The sequence below is a fragment of the Ascaphus truei genome, chromosome 2 (genome assembly GCF_040206685.1).
Source record: "Ascaphus truei isolate aAscTru1 chromosome 2, aAscTru1.hap1, whole genome shotgun sequence".
In the NCBI taxonomy this organism is placed as follows: domain Eukaryota; kingdom Metazoa; phylum Chordata; class Amphibia; order Anura; family Ascaphidae; genus Ascaphus; species Ascaphus truei.
The window spans coordinates 429,214,071-429,238,135 of record NC_134484.1 but is presented as its reverse complement, the minus strand read 5'-3'; the positions used below and the strand labels follow the sequence as shown (position 1 = coordinate 429,238,135).

General features: G+C 41.7%; 1 protein-coding gene across 10 annotated transcripts in view; it reads left to right on the top strand.

The window, feature by feature from the left end:
- Nucleotides 1–24,065, top strand: part of PARD3 (par-3 family cell polarity regulator) — a 609,688-nt gene that overhangs the window by 369,670 nt on the left and 215,953 nt on the right. For 8 of the 10 annotated variants that reach the window (XM_075587743.1, XM_075587738.1, XM_075587737.1 and 5 more), the window contains 3 exons: nucleotides 2,376–2,565; nucleotides 6,305–6,453; nucleotides 9,535–9,579. In XM_075587743.1, coding sequence (XP_075443858.1) covers nucleotides 2,376–2,565; nucleotides 6,305–6,453; nucleotides 9,535–9,579 — 384 coding nt within the window. The remainder of the gene's footprint in view (nucleotides 1–2,375; nucleotides 2,566–6,304; nucleotides 6,454–9,534; nucleotides 9,580–24,065) is intronic. The other 2 variants (XM_075587739.1, XM_075587740.1) reach the window with 2 other exon arrangements.

Below are 24,065 nucleotides of genomic sequence, written 5' to 3'. Positions count from 1 at the left end.
AATTCAACACTGCTTGAATAGGTCATTTGAGTGCCATCCTTCAGTTGCTTGGGTTTCTATTTTTCAGTGCATTAGCTCTAAAAACCATGTAGGTAATTTTCTGCATCCTTTGTTTGGGATTCAGCCCCATACTGTCTGCATAGTCCCCTGTGGCCAATGAGGTTATTAGCACTTGCTCTGCAGCAATTCACTTTTCCCTTAACAGACCCAGTTAATAAAGACTTGTCTTGCCACAGGAGAAGTTGGATTTACCGAGTAGCTCATCATGGGATTAGTTTGTAATGATTTTCAAATTTAAAAAACAATGATCTGTTTGATTAAAAAGACTCCTGACATTAAAAACACTTTTTTATTTATTTATTTTTTATTGCCAACTTATTTTTTTTTCTTCCTCCTAATATAAAGACTTAAGCAGAGGCATTAGATCAGCTAAATTCTAATGTTTCAAATGATCTCATTAAAATTGTAATTAAGAAAAATAATTTATTTTAGTTCCCGTAAATTGCCTTTTCTATTTCGCCACGTACCATACATGACAAATGGGATTAGGCATGGAGAGAGTACATAGAATTTCAGGTTTTAAGCATATTTTTGTTGTCAAAATTAACTGCTCGTCAGTCAGAAAACTGTACTGGTCCATATCTGGCCAGCTGGACTTCATTTTGCAATGATGTGTTGTGTTAGAAAAAGAAAACATGAAAAAGCACCTAAAAGGCAAACAAAAAGCAAACCAGGTCTTGTTTATTTAAGAGGATTTGCACAGGGTAGCCTACTGGCTTTTGCAAAACAAACTATTTCTCTATTGCCTATTCTTTCCCCCCAGATCTTGTCACCAAATTAATATTACATGCCAGGGGAGCGCGCAAGGCTTCTGTAAGTCCCTTACCTGGTCTCCTTTGGCTTCTGGCGACGTGGCATCAGAAAACGCCGGAGGAAGGGTATGGCGGGGGCGGCACTAGCGGGGATGGCACTAGCAGGGATGGCACTAGCAGGGGTAAGGGGAGCAGGCAGGGGGGCGCAAACAAAAAAGTTTGCGCACCCCTGGTCTATATGAATATCGTTTAAAAAACAAACACACAACAGTATGGTTCTTACCGTTGCACATTTTTGTATAATATAAATATTTTAATGCCATAAAAGTGGGGATTATTAATTTAGCAATATATAGCTTTCTAACCCCATCTTTTTTTTTAACCCTGTCTTTCTATAGATTCTCCTCTGTTGGTGATGCCTAGCAATATTTATTTGGTGGCAAGATAAACACATTGGGATACTTTCATTCTGTAGTATTTGCAGTTTTGCACCAATGGGGAGAAAAGACGTAAGAGAAATCAGGAAGTAATAAGGATAGTTCAATTGCCAAGTGACTGTTTGCACTGGGATAATGCTAATCCGTATTGCGTGAGAATGAACATCTCTGCCACTGCTATTTTTTCCTTCTAAGCACAGAGCCGAGTTTTAATTTTATTATAACCCATGAGGGCCACTAATCTCTCTTGTGTCTCAATATCCATATCAATTAATAATAGTTTACTGCCGTTTCGCCTGCTTTATATAACCTTTGAATAACTACTTTCAGATTGTTCCCCCAGTCTGCTTTATTAATGTTGGTACAAGTATATTGTCTTGGGATGAAAGGGTAAGGGGGTTTAAAATGTAACGTAGATATGATTGACGTAGACAGATTTTACGGAAAGAATAGGAGAGGAGAATTCACCAAACTGATTTGGGGCAAAAACGGAGATATACTAGGGACAGTTATTGTTTTCAAAAGAGACCAAGCAGACACAACCTGGTTCTACCCCAGAAATAGAGATGAGCTGAGAGGTCTCTGCTTCAATTCAACTGGACATGGTATGCATTTATATTCCTGGGTTGGGGGTACGCAGAGAGAGAATAGGAGATAGGAGTATTGGCCCACTTAGGGAGAAGGTCTGTTTTGCTTCATTTTACTTAGTTTGTGTTGATTGCTTAAGTTAATGCAATTTGTTTAATAGATTGCTGTTCTTGGAGAATATGGATGTACAATATTTTTTTTTACAGAGGTTAATTTCTAAATAATTACCTATTTTGTTTGGAAATGCTGCTTTCTTTCCTCGGTTTGTATGAGATCCTAAGTAGCCTACATTTTCCTTTATAAATTAATTTGCATTTTAAACAGATCTTTAAAAAAACAAAAACGTTTCAAATGGTAAGCAATGTGTTAATGAACTAAATGATTTCACTACAGGCTGGAGAAAGAGCACAATAATATTGGAAAAGCAGGAGGTAAAATGGTGATACTAGTTTTCTTCTATGAGAATGATCCGTGCAGTCTGTTAAGTGCTTCATGCAGGTTTCTGCCCATTACTTAAGGCTGTCGCTGTTTTCTGCAGGTAAATATCACTTTTCTCCAACAGTGAACATGCCTCAAGATGACACTGTGATCATTGAAGATGACAGAGCTCCAGTGCTGCCTCCCCATCTCTCTGACCAATCGTCTTCCAGCTCGCATGATGATGTAGGATGCATAACTAATGCTGCTGGTGCTTGGTCTAAAACCGTACCTAGCGAGTCTACAGAGAGGTAAGATAGGAGTCCTGCCTGACACTATACCACTAATCCTATTTGGGAACAAAGTGGCCATTCAGATAGGCTGATTATTGCCATTTCAATGATATGCTGACTTGGACAGTTCAGTGTTTTCACAAATCATTCTCAGTGAAATGTGAGTGATCTGATACAGACGTCGTTTTAATCAGCCGTGTGTCATTCTTCTAGTTTGCGGTGGAATAATACTGGGAGGGGATAAATTGCCATATGACAATGGAGAGGAGTTATCGTTAAAGATTACAGTACAGTTCAATGACATCCTCCACCTTGAGCAGTTTTATTTGTTAAAACAAAATACTGTGACATGAATAATGTATTGAGGTATGTTGTGTGATTTAGATAAAACTATGATGATGTGAATGCTAATGCTACTTTACCGTAGGAAAAGATGCAAAACAGTGTTGGTTATTTTAACCATTTCACAAACTTGCTGTCTGAAACAAATCTAGCATGGCGGTAAAAGGGTTAAAGTGACCGTTCTTCCCCCCACCCCCCAGACTTTTGCATATTTCAACTGCTTGTTAAAGGTCTACAAAGCAATGGGGTCACTAAAAATGTCAGTCTACATCACCAGTACATGCAAAATATAAAAGAGCATTTATTTCCATAGGTTCATCTTTAGTTTTCAAATAAGAAAATGCAAATATATCATCTTCAATATGAACATTTGAAAAGTATTAAACAGTCTAAAGCCTACAATCCTCCCGGTGTAATAGGGGAATTATGCATTAATTTGCAAGTCTAGTAATTATGTACATCAATAAGCAAAATAAACCTCTCTATGGAACCACCTCCTAAGGCTGGAGCGATAATTAACACAAGCAGTGTGAATCATTATACATGGGTTCTTCTTTTGGTCCTCCTCCTGGGTTTGTTTTGAATACATCAGCAAGATTGTGTTGAGATAACTGAGGCAGTTCCCGTTTACTCATAATGCTCCAGTCAGCTGTTTCAAAGTTGGTTTGTAGTTATCTCACATCAGGCTTAAGGGTATTTCTTCTGTACCAGGTTTAGACTTGGAAAAAAAAATTCATATGTGAAATTAGTACTTCCATTTTCCTAACAGATGACTGTTTAATATCCACGCTTCTAGAAAAGCCCAGTGTCTTTATTTATGTATTATTCCTTATTAGATAAGAAATCGTCAGACTACACAATACATAATCTCATGTTGCATTGTTCAGCCGAATGTGAACTTTCCCCATTAAAAATGAAAGGTTATCTGAGATATTGAAGCGCTGACTGCACATAATGCTTCAGATGCAGATTCCTGTTTTTACCCACTGTCTGCTGCCAAGAACACAGTGAGCGGGGAAAGTCTGCGTGTTTGTTTTGCTTTGCTCATCTTGGTCAACAGTTTATGAATCAGTGGCTTTGAAAAGCTTCTTTATTTAAACGAAATCATAATGGCCTTTAAAAGAGCAACTCGATATACAGTGCTATGCAAAATCTAGAGCTCTCACCCTTAACTCTTTGAGTGCCCCATGTCTTTCGGCACTCAACCATATGAGCGCTTGGTGTAGCCATCACGTGGTCGTGAGCAGGTCCTCTAGGTTGTGACCAGAAGTCGATGACACTCCACTTGCGTTCCGACCGTGTTCCGATTCTCCCCCTAGAAAGCAAGCATTGCATGCACAACCTTCTCTGTACATCAGAGGTTTAGTATAGTTCTGAGCCTTATGATGTGTAGAGTATGCCTCATGGTGCGCAAAGGGTTAACGGGACAGCCACATAATAGAATGATGTCTACCCGCAGAAAATAGAAACTTGTTTTTTACAGAAAAAAAGCAACTAGTGAAGTGAAGCGAATTTCTTTAAAAAAAAAACTAAAACAAAAAAAGCAAAACTATTTTTCTCACCATTGGATTGCCCCTGTAAGATAGAGACCTCTGATGTGGGTTCTGTGATTGGGAACTGTAGATTGTAAGGTTTTAATTCAGTGACACTTGTCCCGTTGTATATTTTGTATGTTATATAATGCTTTTGTATGGCATTGGCATTGTACTGCGCTGTGGAATATGTTGGTTCTTCATAACGTACTTACTGTGGACACCAACATTTTTCGGTTCAGGTTTTTAGGAACTTTTTTTGGGTTGTACTAGAAAGGAAAATCCCTTATTCATGGACCATGGAGGTCTCTTATCTGGCCCTTAAAAAGACAAAACATATCATGATTTTTTTTTTCTTGGCCCAAAGCTTAGTATATCAACATTCGGTTACCTCTAGGGCCAACAGAGCTTACTAGACCTCTGCACGTAAAAAAATAAATAAATACATGTAAAAGAGACCGATTACATTTAATTTCCTGTTGCTAATAGATAAAGAAGCACAAATAAAACAGATGCACACACTTTGCAAACCCTTTGCTTAAAGGCAGAGAAGTGAAGCTTTGAATACGGACAAAAGGGGTTATCCAAACAAGAATGGCAGCTGTTCTGCATCACGGAGGAAAATGTATGCTGTCCAGTCTGACATTATCTCCCTAATCCTTCATGAACATATTATGAAAACAAAGTGTGCAATAAGAGAGGATTAATAAAAGGAATGTTAATAATATGCAGGGTCACTGAATGGTTAGATTCTTCCCAAATCGGTCTGTGTGAAATGTGCATCTGCAGACATCTGATGAATATTTTAATAATTGGAAGTAAGAGGGATGAGTCTGTTGGTGGGATGGAGCTATTCGGTGATAAGCTGCACAAGGTGACTTTGACACTATTTTAAATTGTTTATTCTGTGTAGATCATAGCAGATTAGTATTTTATGCTCAACTTACATTTTAAATCAATGTATTAAATGGAGCAAAAACATAATTTCACTGTAAATTAGTTTCATTTGCATTGTATACTGAAATCATAGCAAGACCATGGTGAGGATGAAGAGCTGAAGGAGGGACTTCGTGGTATGAACACTACCATTGTAGTGTCTTTGCCCGGTTTGTTTCCAGTGTCTGCTCTCCTTGTGTTCTTGGACAGGTCACTTTGTCCGCTCTTGCCTCATGCACCAAGAGTTAGATTGTATGCACAGCTCTGTGTTCACCGTCACCGTTGTAAGCTTTTGTATTATTAACCCCTCGGAGATGTAGGAGTCTGTACATTGCTGAGCAGTGTGTTGAAGGCCCCCTCGAGCATTGACGGGCTTAAACCTTTTGTTTCCAGAGGGGTCTTCAACACAGCAGCGAAAGGGTTAACGAACCGAGAATATTGTCATGCAATCGTTTTTTTGTGCTGTCTTAAATGTTTTGTATTTATCTGGTGTTTGTGTCTTTTTTTTTTTTTTTTTTTTTCTGGTGGGAAAAGCAGACGAGAAAGTTGAAAACGGCTTTCTGAAGGACTCCTTTCCTCCAAATCACAAAAAGATATGTTTAGCAGGGTTACAACTTGCAAAGTGTTATCGTCTAATTGTCTTACCCCCGGCCAAACACTAATAGTATTTTCTGGGCAAGGCAACTAGGCCTCTGCAACTTCCTGTGTAGGTTACTTAGTGGATACACCATTTCCTTTTACAAATGCAAAGGAAGTGTAATCTGGTCAATGGCCCTTATTGTAAAGAGCTGGTTGGGGAGGTGGAGTATCTTTGCTGAAGTTAAGCCTTGGTTATGCCCATGACGGCATTGTTTTGTACCAAGCACATGTGTAGGTTAGGTTCATGCTTTCTTCAAGTGCTGGCTTCATCCTGATACGTGTGTATTTCTGTCTTTTCCTCCCCTCAGCACTCTGAGTCCAGATGTTGATCCAGCGCTTGCCTTCCAGCGAGAGGGATTTGGACGCCAAAGTATGTCAGAAAAACGCACAAAGCAATTTGGAGATGCCAGTCAAATAGAGTTTGTTAAAACACGAAAATCCAAAAGCATGGATTTAGGTACTAAAGTGGTTTATTCCTTCCTTCCAAATGTGAAACTGATTTTACGATCATTATTTCAGCAGGACATTCGTGCTTCTCCCCCCCACCCCCCCCCCCCCCCACTGTTCATCTCAATCCAAATGTTGAATTCATCAGTCTATTTTTTTTTTTAGCCAGCATATGAAGCTGTAAATTAATTTATGGAAGAGCGAAAGCATCCAAGTTTAGCTGCAGTTATATAAGCACAAGTATTGTTTATTAAATAGAAAAGGGAAACAAGTTGGTATGAAACTACAAAAATAATTTCTAAAAGCACAAGCATGTTCCAATTAAAATTCCTCCAACATGACATTTTCTTCCACTATTAGCAGTTGTCACGTGCGAGTGTTCTATAGAGCAGGTGTGTGTGTCTGTATGCAGTCCCAGTAGAAATATTATTACATGTTTGTGTATCTCACTGGTCTTATTAAATGGTCTTACTCGCTGCTACCTCCCTGAGGACTGGTAGGAGGGAGGTCTTTTTTTCCTTTCTTTTTGGTATATGCAGCACAAATAAATGAAACGTTAAGCTATGGATTAATCCTTCATGACAAGTTCATAGATAATAGAGCTTCGTGGCTGCTTTTCTCACTTAGCAATGAGATTTTTTTTTTAATTTTTTCATCTGGCAGTTAGTCAGGCAAAAAAGGATGCAAGCGTTCTGAGTATTAGCAGAGCCTGTGACGTCTGCTGTTTGTACTGATAAGCAGATCCTAGGGCTTATTCAGAAGTCACCACCACCAAACTGAGGAACCAGGACTATACCTACAGTATCTCCAGTACAAGATGCAGAAAACAAGGGTTGCTGCTTACTGTCATTTTAACATATTTCTGTTCGTACAAAACAAAAATAAGAGAGTTTATGGACCGAGGTCATGTGTATGATACTTTGTACAATTGAAATCTACTAATTCTGAATTTTGGTAAGAATAACGACCCTCCCTTTTTTTTCTCCACGTTGAGCGAGGCTCCTGTTGCAGCTGATAGGGTGTTTAAGTATCCTGTGAGTACCGACTCCATGGTAATTAATGCAAGGTCCATGTAATGCCTGCCTAAGCTCAGACATGTTCACAAAGAGAAGCTAAGGCATACAGTACCAATGCCACCTGCGTGGCAGTTTTTAGCGCTGCCTTTTGATTGTGGCACTTGCTGTTGGCAGTTCCCGTTCTGTATGTGGTAGGCGAGTCGTACGCCTACATATCTGTACATCTTGCTGCTAGCAGGATAACATTCACATTGTGATTTCTAGCCGCTGAATTGTAAGGTCAAAGAGCCTCAACTCACATATGCATCTATAGCGCTCCATAGTTGCTGCATATGGAGCTGGTCTCACCTGTAAGTACGTTTTTATATTGAGTAAAGTGAAAAACCGTCAAATTTAAGGTTTCCTCTTTCGTGTGTTGTCCTCATAATTTCATGGCATTTATTTAACCCTTTTATTGTCAGATCGTCCTTTGCAATGTGTGGCTGCCCCCAGTAACTGGAGGGGTGATGCTACACTGGGTAACGGGTATATTTTTCTCCCTGAGAATACATACGGTATAGCAACCTTCACTTTTAGAGCGGCCGGTGATGGATTGCAAAGCAAATCTGAAAATATTCTTGAACTGGCCAACTCTGACATCAGAATCGTTACTGCTGAAAAAATGTTTACTTTTAGATTTAATCTGAACTGCTGTTAGTTTAATTGACTGTCTGTGCCAGAGTACTTATTAAAGCAATGTGACTTTGCAAGCCAGGGAACGATGGGTATTATTTCACAGGGATAATAAGATTTAAATGTCTCGCAATTTGGAATTGTAGCTGTTGAAATAAAGATATTGAATAATGTGGTTGTGGATACAATGTGTGCACAATTCAAAGAAAGAGTAACATTGTTTTGATCCACAAAAAAAACCGCATGGATTATGTGCCCCCAGTAGCGGGTCTCTCAGTGCAGGACTGCCCCAAGCTTTTGGCAGTAAGTTAGGGGGAAGTACATATAACAATTACATTGCATATGAGCATTTTTATTTTCACGGAGCATGAGGGCATTAGAAGTTCCCACTTAGAGTCTGGGTTCTCCCAGTGGCAAAACGAGCACCTTTTCTGCAAGTGAGAAGGGATTTTAATGCTTGTTTACCTCTTATATTAAACTATAGCTTTATGCCAAATTTGCATGCAATACCTTTTGATCTGTCTTTTATTCTGCTCTTTTAAATACTACATTTCCTTCAAGGTTCTTTTTTTCGGCATTTCAGCATTTTGGTTAACTCTGCTTCCTGTCATTTCTAATCTCTAGCTATACCCATTCACACCCTGTCCCAGAGCACGGCTTACATTGTACGGAGCAGGCTCAGCCTGTCACATTGTCTTTCTCTGTAGAATTGACAGCCCAATATCTCCAGGCATTTACATGGATATTATTTATGTAAAGGATAAGGCCAATACATTTGCACAGCTTTATATCCTGACATTGTAACGTTTTAGTAATTTATGATGGAAGATTACGCATATAGCCGTATGAAAAAGCATCAAATCTGCTGTTTGTCCAAATAAGAAAAGATAGATCACCTAATACTGAATTACTCATTTACTCTAGTAATGATCAAAACCACACACATGCATAAGAAAGGAATAGGAGGTGTGGTAACCTTGTTAAAAGGAGTGTTGCTGTACATGAAATCCCTACTAATGATAGGACTGTAAGGCACATTCTACAACTTATAATTCTAATGACGAGCATTCAAAATCTGAAGCTTTATCTTACAAGGACAAGACACAGGGCAATTATTTCTGTATCCTATTTCGTGTATCTTTTACCTGAAGCTATCTGCTTGTGGCATGAAATAATCCTTTGTAGATGGGAGATGCTAACATCCAATAACAAAACTGCCTGTGGTTTTTCAGCCAACAAAACTGCATGAAGGGTTTTAATTTGCCAATATTTTGTTGAGTTTCTGTGGGGAAATGGTTTGCATGAACTGCAATGTTGCTCCTTTAATGTTACAATAATATGTTTGATGCATGTGGAATGTGGGCACTAACTGGGCTAACCTTATTACATTTACCTTTTAACAGTAGCTGACGAGACTAAGATCAGTGCAATGGCTGACCAGAATGCAGGTAAGAAATTATGCTGTTGCCATAGAAACTTGGGCCAAAGCAGATTAAGACAGAAGTACCAATCTGATTGCATGTCAACATGACCTTTGCAGCGCTTGCATGGCTATATAACTTATTATATTGTTTAATGGAAGAAGTGCATATTAAAGGGAAGTCCTCTGTCAGTCTTAGAATAAGGACATCTTGCCCCGAGAAATGAAGTTCAGTTACTGAAATTGATATCACACCTAAAGAAATACATACGTGTGTGTATGTATAGATAGATTGATGTAGATTGAGATAGATAGATATCTATCTATATATATACACACACACACACACACACACACAATCATACATGTACGTGTGTGTCTACAGTATATCTATATCTATACATATAGATCTATACATAGGTGTGTGTGTGTGTGTGTGTGTGTGTTGGTTTGTTTGTTTGTAAAAGGTGTGTCCAAGATTCTCCAAGATTAGAAAAATGTAAAGATACATTTATTACATCATGAGATACAAACAATAAAAAATTAGAGACACACACACTCACACACACACGCATGCACACACACGCATGCACACACACACATGCACACACACACATACATACACACACACACACACACACACACACACACACACACACACACACACACACATACATAACGATCTTTAAAAAAAAAAAATCTAATAAATGTGAACTAAAAATACGGAAAGCACCACTGTTGATAAAAACCAACATGACCGTTATTTTGTCTATTATAGTTGGGCACTAAACTAAATGAAAATTACCATGGACTCGACCAGAAATGGTACAGTAGATTTAGGGCTCACTTTGTATGCACGACTGTAGACCAAACTTCTAGACACATTTCAGTCTTTGATTCCCATGTGTAGAAATGAAGTGACTTGCAAAGATTCCAAAGAATCGACAGTTGGTCTTGAAATCGGTTTTCACACATTACACACACAGACCTTTGTTACTGGGCAACTCTTTTGCGGTATTGTGGCTTAGTGTGTTCTGAAAAACTAATTGGAATATCGATAGAGAGGTTCAGTATTCTACTCTGGACCATGTTAGTTTTGGTAAAAAACAACAAGATGATGTGTTGTAATTTATGCTTTGCAGTGCTGAAGTGGTTAAAACGGCTACAATTAAGTACACTATGATTTAACATTTAGAAAGAAATGCATGTTAAATGAATCTTAAATCCCACTTGAGTTCCATCTAAATTATAGCCAGTTTATCTCCGCATTCGGTCAGAGCAAAACTTGCCTGACCCTGATCTTAAGCCCTCGACTATTTCCTTAACAAGAAGAATTGTGTGACAGGCATTATTTAATACATTTATGTCGTTAAGCAGATTTCATTTTTCAAATGATCAACCTATGAAAAATGGCTTCTGAGGAATAATGTTTTTTCTCAGCAATTAAAATAATGGGCTTTCTGCAATTATGAGCTTTTATGATTTATGCATTTGAGTTAGCTTTTGACCTTTGGAATGCTATTTTAATTAGGCCACAACCACTTTTATGTGGGAACATCACTCCATGTAAAGGAGGCGGGCATTGCATTTGCAGTACTAGAATCTGGCTTAATTTGAACATGTGAGAAGGGGCAGTCTTCTAAGAGCAGTTTTCATTGAAGACCATGTGATTAATACACAATCTTAACATAATGCACTAACCAGAAGTTACTAAATGGTATCAGCATACGGTAGCTTATAATTTTGTATTATGTGGTGTTTGTTTTAATTCGACTAGACTTGAGGCGGACGCCCCATTTAGGAAAAATATTTTTGAGATGCCATTAAAAAAAAAAAAAATAGACAGTGGTGTATTCTGTAGGTCAGGGGTGGCCAACTTCAATCCTCAAGGGCCACCAACAGGTCAGGTTTTAAGGATATCCCTGCTTCAGCATAGGTGGTTCAATCGGTGGCTCAGGAGGAAGCAGGGCACCAACGACTTGAATGAGAGTTTCTGAGCAATTTGCTTGTGTTGATGGGAAACAAGAGAAGGAAATGGGGGAGCACAGGTTGAGGGGTGAAATGGAACAAAGTATGGTTCAGGTGTGTTAATCCCTGAAACAGTGAACAGTGGGGGTGTTAAAGTGTGTACTAACTCTTAACACTCACACGGCCTTGTGCAAATGCTGTCGCATCAAGGTATCTTTAGATCTTTTCCTCTTTGTCTTGAGTAGTTCTTCTTCTCTCTCCGTCTATGTACTTCTGCTCCTCGTTCTTTTTTATGCAGTATCACCCTCGGAATAAATAGATGAATATATGAACAGAAAAAATGTCAAAACATCTAAGGGCATAAAACAGGGCTAAAAATCATGTAAACCCTCACACGGGCACGTGTGAGTGCCGTCTTTGGGGAGGTTTCTTTAAACGTCAGCAAACAGCTCAGCCTCTCAAATAGGGACAAAAAATCTATTAAACTGAATAGACAGTGGAAATGGAAGGGATGGTAGTAACAGAGTATTAATACTCACACGGCCAAGTGTGAGCCCACACTCAGAATGGTATCTTTGTTGCTCCTCTTGCAGTCTCCAAACCGTGATCCAAAGGAAATAAGGGTGATAAACTCCTGCCCCAGAATGGTAAGGATAGGTCTTTAACCAAGTGTAAAGGCCAAGGTCTTTATTGAAACAGATCAAAACACGATAAACAGAAGAGTGCTACGAACTAAAAGAGTAAGTAGCACTAAAACAAATAAAATAATTAAATGAAAAAGCCAGTCTATGTGGAATATAATGCAGGACTCGTGGTGCACAGCAAACTCTCTCCGCGTCCGGATACAGTGTTGTGCTTCCGTATCCCGCTCCAGACGGTGGCTGTGAAGGTACAAAACACTGGGGGGTTTCGAGCTATGCGTTTCGCCCCTTCTTGGGCTTCCTCAGGCTCCGTAGATTTATTTATTTATAAAATGTTTTACCAGGAAGTAATACATTGAGAGTTACCTCTCATTTTCAAGTATGTCCTGGGCACAGAGTTAAGACAAATAATACATGGGATAGGAGGGATACCTTAAGAACTCCTAAGGTTGTAACCACACTTTTATTCTCCCCTACCCTTATCATACACAGAGGTAGCGCCCGGGTTTTCTCTTTCCACCACTTGCTTGTGTTGATGCCAGATCAGCAGTAACACACATTAGAACATACCCCCTTATTCATTAAACTGCAATAGTGATGATCACATGGAAACTCCCATTGAAGCTGTGACTGACAGAAGGAAGCACTGACAGAGATACAGGGACAGAGGCACAGAGTTAAAATAACAGTGATACACACAAACCGTGATGGATACAGTAGCACTGTCGGGGACTAATACCCTACATGCACATTAACAACAATGACATTCACAGGGACAGACACATTGATAGAGCTGTTGGGAATTGAGATAGACAGGCCTACTAAACAGGAGGTTGTGTTCTTTGTTGTCTATCTTTGGGGTCCAGAGCTCTGAATTGACATGTCTTTCCTCGACCTGTGGCCCCAATCCCCTGTCACTGAGCAGCATCCGTGCCGAAAAGGGATGACCAGCATCTCAGAACGTGAGTAGAGCAGAGACCTGCTTCCTCCTCTGCCGACTGCAGCCACTCCGCTGGTTAAAAAAAGAGCAACCCTGCTCCTTTCACCCACCCCAGGCTGTGCTCCTCTGCCTGCTCCTTTCACCCACCCCAGGCTGTGCTCCTCTGCCTGCTCCTTTCACCCACCCCGGGCTGTGCTCCTCTGCCTGCTCCTTTCACCCACCCCGGGCTGTGCTCCTCTTCCTGCTCCTTTCACCCACCCCGGGCTGTGCTCCTCTGCCTGCTCCTTTCACCCACCCCGGGCTGTGCTCCTCTGCCTGCTCCTTTCACCCACCCCGGGCTGTGCTCCTCTACCTGCTCCTTTCACCCACCCCGGGCTGTGCTCCTCTGCCTGCTCCTTTCACCCACCCCGGGCTGTGCTCCTCTGCCTGCTCCTTTCACCCACCCCGGGCTGTGCTCCTCTGCCTGCTCCTTTCACCCACCCCGGGCTGTGCTCCTGTGCCTGCTTTTTCCTGCAGACCTGGTCCTGAGGACCACTCTTTGTGCTTTAATCATGTCTCTACCAGGGTGCCTGTAATATGATAATGAAGCAGAGAACAAGGCACCCTGGTGTCCAGAGCCCGGCTAAATTCTTTAGAACAGTGTTTTTGTAGGGAAAAAGATGGTGCAAAAGCATACATTTTTATTTAAACTGCAATACATAATTTAGCTTTAAATAAATGGGTATAAAAAAAAAAAGTAACTTTACCTTCCCAGTTTTTAATGACTATATGGAAGTTATTTGTAATCCTTCTTAAAAGGTGTGTGCGCGCACATGTGAATCTAATGAAACCGAATACATGCTTTTAGTGATACAAATTAGATTTGCTTTGATTTGTAAAATCAGGTCTTTAAAGGAATATCTTTCACCGAGACCGGAGCTACAGCCGTTGAGGGCAAAGGGCAGAACTTTAACCAATCGGCCACCTGTGCTGAGCTAGATAAATATTTGATGAAACGGTTTAAGTGAAAGTGACGAGTGAGGGGAAGTCCGGCCTTTTTCTTTTTCTTACACAGCTTTAACTGGAACAAAGTTATAAAATAATTAAATTTCTTGTGGTTTCAAAGAGTCAGAGGTTAAAATACACATGACTGAAAGGAATTGAGGGTTACTCCATATACAGGCTTACAAAAATACAAATGAAGGCGTTGAAAGTATGCTAATCGCCCCCCCCCCCCCCCCCTTTTTTTTAAAGCAGAATATACTGCCTATAAATTCAAACCAGTTGTGGAAATCTAGCTTGGAGCCTGAAGATGAATGCAATTAGGTTGATAAGAAATGTAAAGTAAACATCACTTCAGCAGCAGACCCCATCATAGATTTTTAATTATTTGTCTTTCGCTAGTTTATTTGGGCTGTCTGATCTTTTGAACGCTTATAGTTCAGTCCAAAGGTTACAGAGATGCTCTAACATGGCTCATGTATCCTGTTTGAAAGTATAAGCAGCTAAGCATGTTACGACACCGTCCATAGATATAATGAAAAACAATTCATGAACACATTTATTGCAGGACTGAAGTGCAATATCTATACTCTTCTGAAATATCGCCTATAAGCTGAGGAGTCTCACAATACACATGCACAAAACCTTCTAGTCGCCTACTTTTTCATGGCTTCTTACTACTCTGCTATTGTACCTCCATTTTGTTTGCATACAGGCACCTGAATCCTTCCTAACTCACCATTCCCTCCTTTCGGGGCTTCCTTTCCCTTCTCTATTTGCCATATTCCAGCGCTGTCTGAAAAGTGAACTTTTTGAGCAAGCATTTTTAATAGACTCACCCAAATGATGCTGCACACAACTCTAACATATAATCTGTTAATTAGTAAACTTAGATGAGCAGTGCTCCTAGCGCGTCTGCGGGTCTCCGTAAATAATTACATTGTAAGCTCTTCAGGGCTTCTTTATTTATTTTTTAATCCATTTCTCCCTATTTTGTATTATGCTTCCCTTTGTTCTAATTAATGTGCTATGACTGTGATTCATCAAGCCACGACGCTAGATATCGCACCCAGATACTACGGTAACTGGCATTCAAGTCAGTATCAGTTACCGCTGGATTGGCATGCGGTACCCTGTATCACTGTTGGATTAATACCATCCTATGTCTGATATATCACGTCTGCGCAAGCTTGGCTCTCCTCTCTTCTCAACTTGTCCTGGAGTCTTCCAGGAGTTTGGTAACTTTAGTTATGCATGTTATTATTTCTGCCCTCCTTTGGCATCCAATTTGAAACAATGTTATTGGAGATCACCGGTGTGACTCATGCTTCCCACTGGTGTTGCTACACATGAGTTTATCTGTCTCGCCCAGGCTGAACGACCTGGGTGAGTGACACGCTGTTCAGCCGATCACAGAGGGATGTGCTCTTAGACTGTTATTTATATGTATATAGATAGATATTTATCTGTCTACAAATCACTGTATTTGTGCTGTTACAATTTGGTAGATTACCCTTTCAGTGCTCTGCAAATGAGTTTGACAGCAGCCACATTAAATGGTTAAATCAATTAAAATTCTCCATTGGCCTTTAAACTACTGTTGATGTATTTAATGTAATTGCTAAGAATTCAAAACTAATTTAATATACTTCATAATGTGGATATAGATATAAATATATATATAATTAACATGCGTGCTTAGTAAAGCATTAAGGACAGAAAATTATTAAACTTGTAAAATATTTATTAACAGCATCATATTGAGCAGCTATTTGGAGGAACATATTTGCCTGAAGTTATTTCTCCTGGGAGTATGCTTTAAAATTCTTGATTCGCTTTTTCAAAATTAATGGCTTTTTCTTGCTTTTTTTTTTTTTTAACGCACTGGATTTGACTACTTCAAATCCTTGTTGAACCTGCGCATTTTTCTTAAAATGCCAAAGCATAATTTAAACTGTCTTCCCTCTGTGATTGCATAGACTTAATTCAATAAACACATTTTAAACATGAATAATTCTTGTTCACCAACGGCGTAAGAAAGTGTTTGAGGCACAGAAACTCATCAATACAACTTTTTGCGTTGGTTTGTGGTCCCCAAAAAATTGTAATATTGTGTCCGGTGGTGTTAAATACAAATATGTTTAGATGCAATGCTGTCCTAAATATGAAAGAAAGCCAAGGAGTGTATGAGGGGGGAGTACTGCTCTGCGTGTATTTAGGGGGAGGGGAGGTGCATGTGGGTGCACTTTGGGGGTGGAGAAGAACAGGCCACTGAGAGTGTGGCTTCTCAGTTCATATTTAGGTGCTAGTACAGGGCTGGCCAACTCCAGTTCTCAAGGGTCACCAACAGCAGGTCAGGTTTCAATGATATCATAGCTTCAGCACAGGTTTCTCAATCAGTGTCTCCGTCTGTGCAGAAGCAGGGATATCCTCAAAGCTGCCGTTTTATTCTTTCTTTTTTTTTTTCTCTCTTTAATATGTGCATCAATACAATCCACACAATGATAAGACATTAGCTAAGTTGCCAATCGATCCGTTCTGCTGTGATCGATCGGCGTTCATTAAATGTGTGGCAGGGCAGCAGCAAAGATGCCAAGTTCTGTGGGGAAGATCATGTGACCAGGCGGCCACTAGATACAAATGGTGCACTGCTAGAGAGGGCAGAGCTCAAAAAGGGGTGTGCCAGAGCCTGTTTCAGAAGAGGAAAGGGATGTGACTTTTTAAATGGTTGCTATAGAAACAAAAACGCTTGTTACATTATAATACATAAAAACCACCCACAGACAGCTGTTTCGACCTTGATGGGTCTCATCAGTGTGGGGTTGATTTTAACTGGGTATGCATGAGAGGCTATGGGATTAGGGGTGGTTTTCTGGGTATGCACCTTAACCCTGGCTGTGCTCAAAGCTGTGACCATGCAGCAAGCTTAAGCCTATAGGGAACCATGTTAAAAATGGTTTTTGAGGCAAAAAGTGACACTGTGTGCTCATTTGCATGTCATTTCCCAGAATCCCTTGCTGCAGTGGAAGTGCTGTATGCTGGGTGATGATGGGGAAAGGTGGGGTTGCAGACCTGCCTAAGACATGCAGATGAGCATACAGTTATATTTGCATATTTGCTTTCCTGTGGAGGGTTTTTGTCACTTTTTTTACTCACCATAACTTAACTCAGTATTATGGTTTAGCCTATCCCATAGCCTCTCTTGCATTCCCAGTAAAATCAACCCCACACTGATGAGACCCATCAAGGTCGAAACGGCTGTCTGTGGGTGGTTTTCTAGGTATGCACCTTAACCCTGGCTGTGCTCAAAGCTGTGACCATGCAGCAAGCTTAAGCCTATAGGGAACCATGTTAAAAATGGTTATTGAGGCAAAAAGTGACACTGTGTGCTCATTTGCATGTCATTTCCCAGAATCCCTTGCTGCAGTAGAAGTGCTGTATGCTGGGTGATAATGGGGAAAGGCGGGGTTGCAGACCTGCCTAAGACATGCAGATGAGCATACAGTTATATTTGCATATATATATATATATATATATATATATATATATATATATATATATATATATATATATATATATATATATATACATACACACCATAATACTGAGTTAAGTTATGGTGAGTAAAAAAAGGTGACAAAAACCCTCCACAGGAAAGCAAATATGCAAATACAACTGTATGCTCATCTGCATGTCTTAGGCAGGTCTGCAACCCCGCCTTTCCCCATCATCACCCAGCATACAGCACTTCCACTGCAGCAAGAGATTCTGGGAAATGACATGCAAATGAGCACACAGTGTCACTTTTTGCCTCAAAAACCATTTTTAACATGGTTCCCTATAGGCTTAAGCTTGCTGCATGGTCACAGCTTTGAGCACAGCCAGGGTTAAGGTGCATACCCAGAAAACCACCCACAGACAGCTGTTTCGACCTTGATGGGTCTCATCAGTGTGGGGTTGATTTTAACTGGGTATGCATGAGAGGCTATGGGATAGGGGTGGTTTTCTGGGTATGCACCTTAACCCTGGCTGTGCTCAAAGCTGTGACCATGCAGCAAGCTTAAGCCTATAGGGAACCATGTTAAAAATGTTTTAGAGCCAAATAGTGACACTGTGTGCTCATTTGCATGTCATTTCCCAGAATCCCTTGCTGCAGTGGAAGTGCTGTATGTATGCTGGGTGATGATGGGGAAAGGCGGGGTTGCATACCTGCCTAAGACATGCAGATGAGCATACAGTTGTATTTGCATATATATATATATATATATATATATATATATATATATATATAATATATATATATATATATATATACAGTGGTTGACAAATCACCAAAAAATCTACTCGCCACACAAAAAAAATCTACTCGCCACCTAGTACCAAACGTGTGCTGCTTGGGCCAATATTTACTCGCCCGGGGGTTAAATCCACTCGCCCGGGGCGAGCAAATGTATAGGTTTGTCGAACACTGTATATATATATATATATATATATATATATATATATATATATATATATATGTGTATATGTATATATATATATATATATATATATATATATATATATACAAATATAGCTGTATGCTCATCTGCATGTCTTAGGCAGGTCTGCAACCCCGCCTTTCCCCATCATCACCCAGCATACAGCACTTCCACTGCAGCAAGGGATTCTGGGAAATGACATGCAAATGAGCACACAGTGTCACTTTTTGCCTCAATAACCATTTTTAACATGGTTCCCTATAGGCTTAAGCTTGCTGCATGGTCACAGCTTTGAGCACAGCCAGGGTTAAGGTGCATGGGTGGTTTTCTGGGTATGCACCTTAACCCTGGCTGTGCTCAAAGCTGTGACCATGCAGCAAGCTTAAGCCTATAGGGAACCATGTTAAAAATGGTTATTGAGGCAAAAAGTGACACTGTGTGCTCATTTGCATGTCATTTCCCAGAATCCCTTGCTGCAGTGGAAGTGCTGTATGCTGGGTGATAATGGGGAAAGGCGGGGTTGCAGACCTCCCTAAGACATGCAGATGAGCATACAGCTATATTTGCATATTTGCTTTCCTGTGGAGGGTTTTTCTTACCTAGGTGTAATCCTAGATAGCAAACTAAGCTGGAGAAACCACATTGAGAAGATTCAACAGAAGGCAACAACCAAGCTGGCAGCACTGTACCCTCTGCTGAAGACAAGGACCATGCCCATCAAGAGCAAAGTCAATGTGATCAAGGCGATCATTAGACCCACAATGACATACGCCTCCCCGGTGTGGAGTGGTTGCCACCAACATCAAAGATCATCTCTCCAAAAATTACAGAACAAGATGCTGCGGATTGCGTCCAACGCTCCACTTCCTACAAGAATAGCAGACCTTCATAGGGAACTGGGTATCGAGATGTTAGATGAACATCTAAAGAAGCTCAACAAGAAATTCTACAAGGAACTGGACCAGAACTCAAACCCGCTGATCAAGAAGCTTGCTGCGATCTCTGCAAACCCATTTGACCGCTACCCACGACCCATCACAGCGCTGAACCTGTGAAACCAACTCAACTGTGGCAAGTAACACAGATCAAGAAGCTTCCTAAAGAGTGCGACAATACACTCAACAAGAGAACTTGGAGTAATGAGGCTCAAGCCTCGGTATCCAATATCACCACTGACAGATTTAATCTGTCAGTCAGAACAGAACGGTCAGTGTGGAGGGTTTTTGTCACTTTTTTTACTCACCATAACTTAACTATATATATATATATATGTATATATATATATATATCATAATACTGAGTTAAGTTATGGTGAGTAAAAAAAGTGACAAAAACCCTCCACAGGAAAGCAAATATGCAAATACAACTGTATGCTCATCTGCATGTCTTAATATATATACACACATGTAGGATATTGATATGTCTGCAGCTTTAAAACCTGACCTGTTGGTGGCACTTGAAGCCTGGAGTTGGCAGCCCCTGTGCTAGTAATACAGATTTCTAGATCTAAATCTGTGTGCCTCTGACCCATGTCTCTGATTGTGTGTGCTGCCTGGCTCTTGGATGGGTGGTGCTTGCCCACAGCCTAAAACTTGCTAGGTGACCCCTAACTAGAGACCATCTAAAAGATTTATTAAAATCCCATAAACTGTGTTTTCTTTGAATTACAGTATCACAGATTGCATTTTTTTGAGCAGCCCTTTACTGTGTCCAGTATATTGCTGGCTCTCTTAAACCTGAATAAGATGCGGAATCTCCCTTGCTACCGCCTAAATATTATAGTGAACGGATGTACGCGCACAACAATACACTTCTACATATATACGATGGTGCACAGCAGGTATTGACTGTCGGAGGCAGAGAGAAAAGATCACGGCTATGATTGTACTCAGGATCTTAATAAAGTGAAATGGTGTCAAGAATTAAAGATAAAGTAATTCAAGTAATGTATAAACATATAATATAATTGTGAGAATGTCTCTAATATCTCACAATTATATGTTTATATTTTAATTACTTGAATTAAATTATTTTTAAATATTAACACAATTTCACTTTATTAATATACTCTGGGATAGGTATATTAGGATCCTGAGAGCAATCATAGCAGTGATCTTTTCTCTCTGCCTCCGACTCTCATAAACCTGTCCTGGAGTCTTCCAGGAGTTTGGTCATTTAAGTTACATACGTTTTTATTTCTGCCCTCCTTTGGCATTACATTTTATAACTGTAGCATCATTGGAAAACACCAGTGTGACTCCTGTTTCTCAGTGATGTTGCTGTGCATGACTGGATCACCAGCGAGGAACTATCCCTTAAAAGGGCCAAAAATAATCCAGATATAGAACCGTAAAGTGCAAATTGTTTTAATAAGATAAAAATGATGAGGTAGCACAGAGCTAATATTAGGAAATGACAGAGGAGGTGTGTGCGACACTGCATTCCCTTATGTCAGGGCTGCACAACACGCGGCCCGCGGGCCGCATGCGGCCCGCCTGGCCTCTCTGTGTGGCCCTCAATGAAATTTAAAAAAAAAAAAAAACTTTGAAAAAAAATTTTTTTTGAAAAAAAAAAAATTTGAAAAAAAAATGGCGCCGATTCCCTGCGGTCCCGGCGCGGCCCGCTCCACCCCCCCCCCTTCCCTGCTCCCAACGTGGGGCGGAAGCATGGCCCCCCTGGAAATATGCAGAGGCAGCTGAGCCGTGGCCCGGGATTGGATGGGAGGCGGGGCTAGCAGCAGCCACGCTCTCCCGCGCTTTTGCACACCAGCCAGTGCAGCACCTGGAGCTTCTGTCTATTTCATTACCTCACCAGTGGCCGCATAAGGTAGGGACCCGTGGGACCAGGGAGATGCGGGGGAGAGAGGGGGCAAAGAAGCTTGGGGGGGCGAGGGAGATTGGGGGTGGGGGGGGGTTGGGTGGGGGGGGAGGGGGGCAGGGGCCGCCACGTGCCCTCCCGCTCTCCCGCTGTAACTCCCCATCCGGCACCCAGACTCTCCCTCTGGCCCTCCCTCCTGCACCCCGGCAGTGTGGTCGCATAGGCAGGGAGTGGGACCCGTGGGACCAGGGAGAGATGGAGATGCGGGGGAGAGAGGGAGATTGGGGGGGGGGGTGGCAAAGAAGCTTGGGGGGGCGAGGTAGATTGAGAGATGGGAGATGCAGGGGGGGGGAGATGGGAGATGCAGGGGGGGGGAGTGAGATGGGAGATGCAGGGGGGGGGAGTGAGACGGGAGATGCAGGGGGGGGAGTGAGATGGGAGATGCAGAGGGGGGGAGAGATGGGAGATGCAGAGGGGGGGAGAGATGGGAGATGCAGAGGGTGGGGGAGAGATGGGAGATGCAGGGGGGGGAGTGAGATGGGAGATGCAGGGGGGGGAGTGAGATGGGAGATGCAGGGGGGGGAGTGAGATGGGAGATGCAGGGGGGGGGGAGATGGGAGATGCAGAGGGGGGCGGAGATGCAGGGGGGGGGGAGTGAGATGGGAGATGCAGGGGGGGGGAGAGATGGGGAGAGATGGGAGATGCAGGGGGGGGAGAGATGGGAGATGCAGAGGGGGGGGGGGAGAGATGGGAGATGCAGGGGGGGGAGTGAGATGGGAGATGCAGGGGGGGGGGAGAGATGGGGAGAGATGGGAGATGCAGGGGGGGGAGAGATGGGAGATGCAGGGGGGGAGAGATGGGAGATGCAGAGGGGGGGGAGAGATGGGAGATGCAGGGGGGGGAGTGAGATGGGAGATGCTGGGGGGGGAGAGATGGGGAGAGATGGGAGATGCAGGGGGGGGAGAAATGGGAGATGCAGGGGGGGAGAGATGGGAGATGCAGAGGGGGGGAGAGATGGGAGATGCAGGGGGGGAGAGATGGGAGATGCAGAGGGGGGGGAGAGATGGGAGATGCAGAGGGGGGGGAGAGATGGGAGATGCAGGGGGGGGAGAGATGGGAGATGCAGGGGGGGGGGAGATGGGGAGAGATGGGAGATGCAGAGGGGGAGAGATGGGAGATGCAGGGGGGGAGAGTGATGGGAGGTGCAGGATGATGATGAGGTGCTGGAGGAGAGACGATGATGATGATGATGATGATGATGATGATGATGATGATGATGATTTTACCTGTGCGGCCCAATTTTTTTTTCCTTGGAGCATTTCGGCCCTCTGCACTTTACGAGTTGTGCAGGCCTGCCTTATGTGATCCAGCTTATACAAATCATTAAGAACGTTTGAAAGCAATAGCTACATAATGTAACTGTACTAATGTCTGTGTGTGTAATTCACTTCCTACATGGTGCATTTAAGCTGCTATGTTGGTGTTTACCTGCAGCCTCATGCTGAAATAAAAAAAAAATAACAGCCCTGAAATAGGTGTATGATGTTTTATCCCTATTTGATTAGTAATAATTTGGATATTTCAAGCTGGATCATGGAGTGAAATATATTGTTTTAACTTGCACACTATTCCCTACCATCTGCTAATAACTCCAGTAGTGTTGGACTACTTGCAACTTTTCACTCTGGTTACATAGTCTGTAACAGAAGCAGTCGTTCCATGGTGCTGCAAGAGCTCTGGGTTTGAAACCCCCTTGGCAACAAAGGAAGGGCCCTTTGGTTTCCCCAAACATACTGCTTAGTCAAGTCAAATGTCATGATGATAAATAGACGTGGGGGTTTGGGTCTGATAGATAAGTATCATATGGAGGCCCTGAAGTGTATTATCATTAGGATGTTTACAAATGTATATTGTTCTCATCAGGGGAGCAACTGTTTCCCTGTTGCAAGCATGTCACATTTCTATTGATGGCCACCCATGCTCGATTAATAATGTTATCCTCTCTTGTCCCTGATTAGTATTGTATAACCTTTGGACTGTTACGTTCTATTCTAACTTGCATTGCTTCTGAGTAAGCAGATATCATGCATATTCATGATTTGCTTTTACTCCCATCCCCAGTGCGTGTGGAGATTGGGTTCTCTATGCTCCGTCCTCACAAATGTTAAATGGTTCCCAAGTATTTGCTATAAGCTGCACATAGGAAAATAACATGCCTTCCACTCCAGGTGTATATGTCAGTCGCTATAAATACTTCCACTGCCATGTGATTTCTGGGACTGATTTTCCATGTCTGACTTACAAATTTGGTTTAGCTGATAACTTTGTTAACCCCGTCAGTGCCAGCTGGACTAGCATCTTGTACTCTTGCTTTGCCAGTGTGATGGCGTACCTGGAGGAGTGAACGCATTTGTTGGAAATGTGCAAACATTAACCCTTGCAGTAACGAAGGAGCTAAAATTCTTAACTTTGTGTAAAAAAAATACATTTGCTCTGTGAGATTAAAGCACTAATGGGACGCATGCTTGTCGCAACCGCTCTGTCGTTGACTCCCATTGACTTGAATGGGCGTAATAACCCGTACCGTCACCTGATTAATTTGAAGTGACTAAATGGTGCCACACCTTAGCACACCTTATGGTTAAACTGGTGCTATGGTTAAAAAGTGTTTTTAAACAGGAGACCT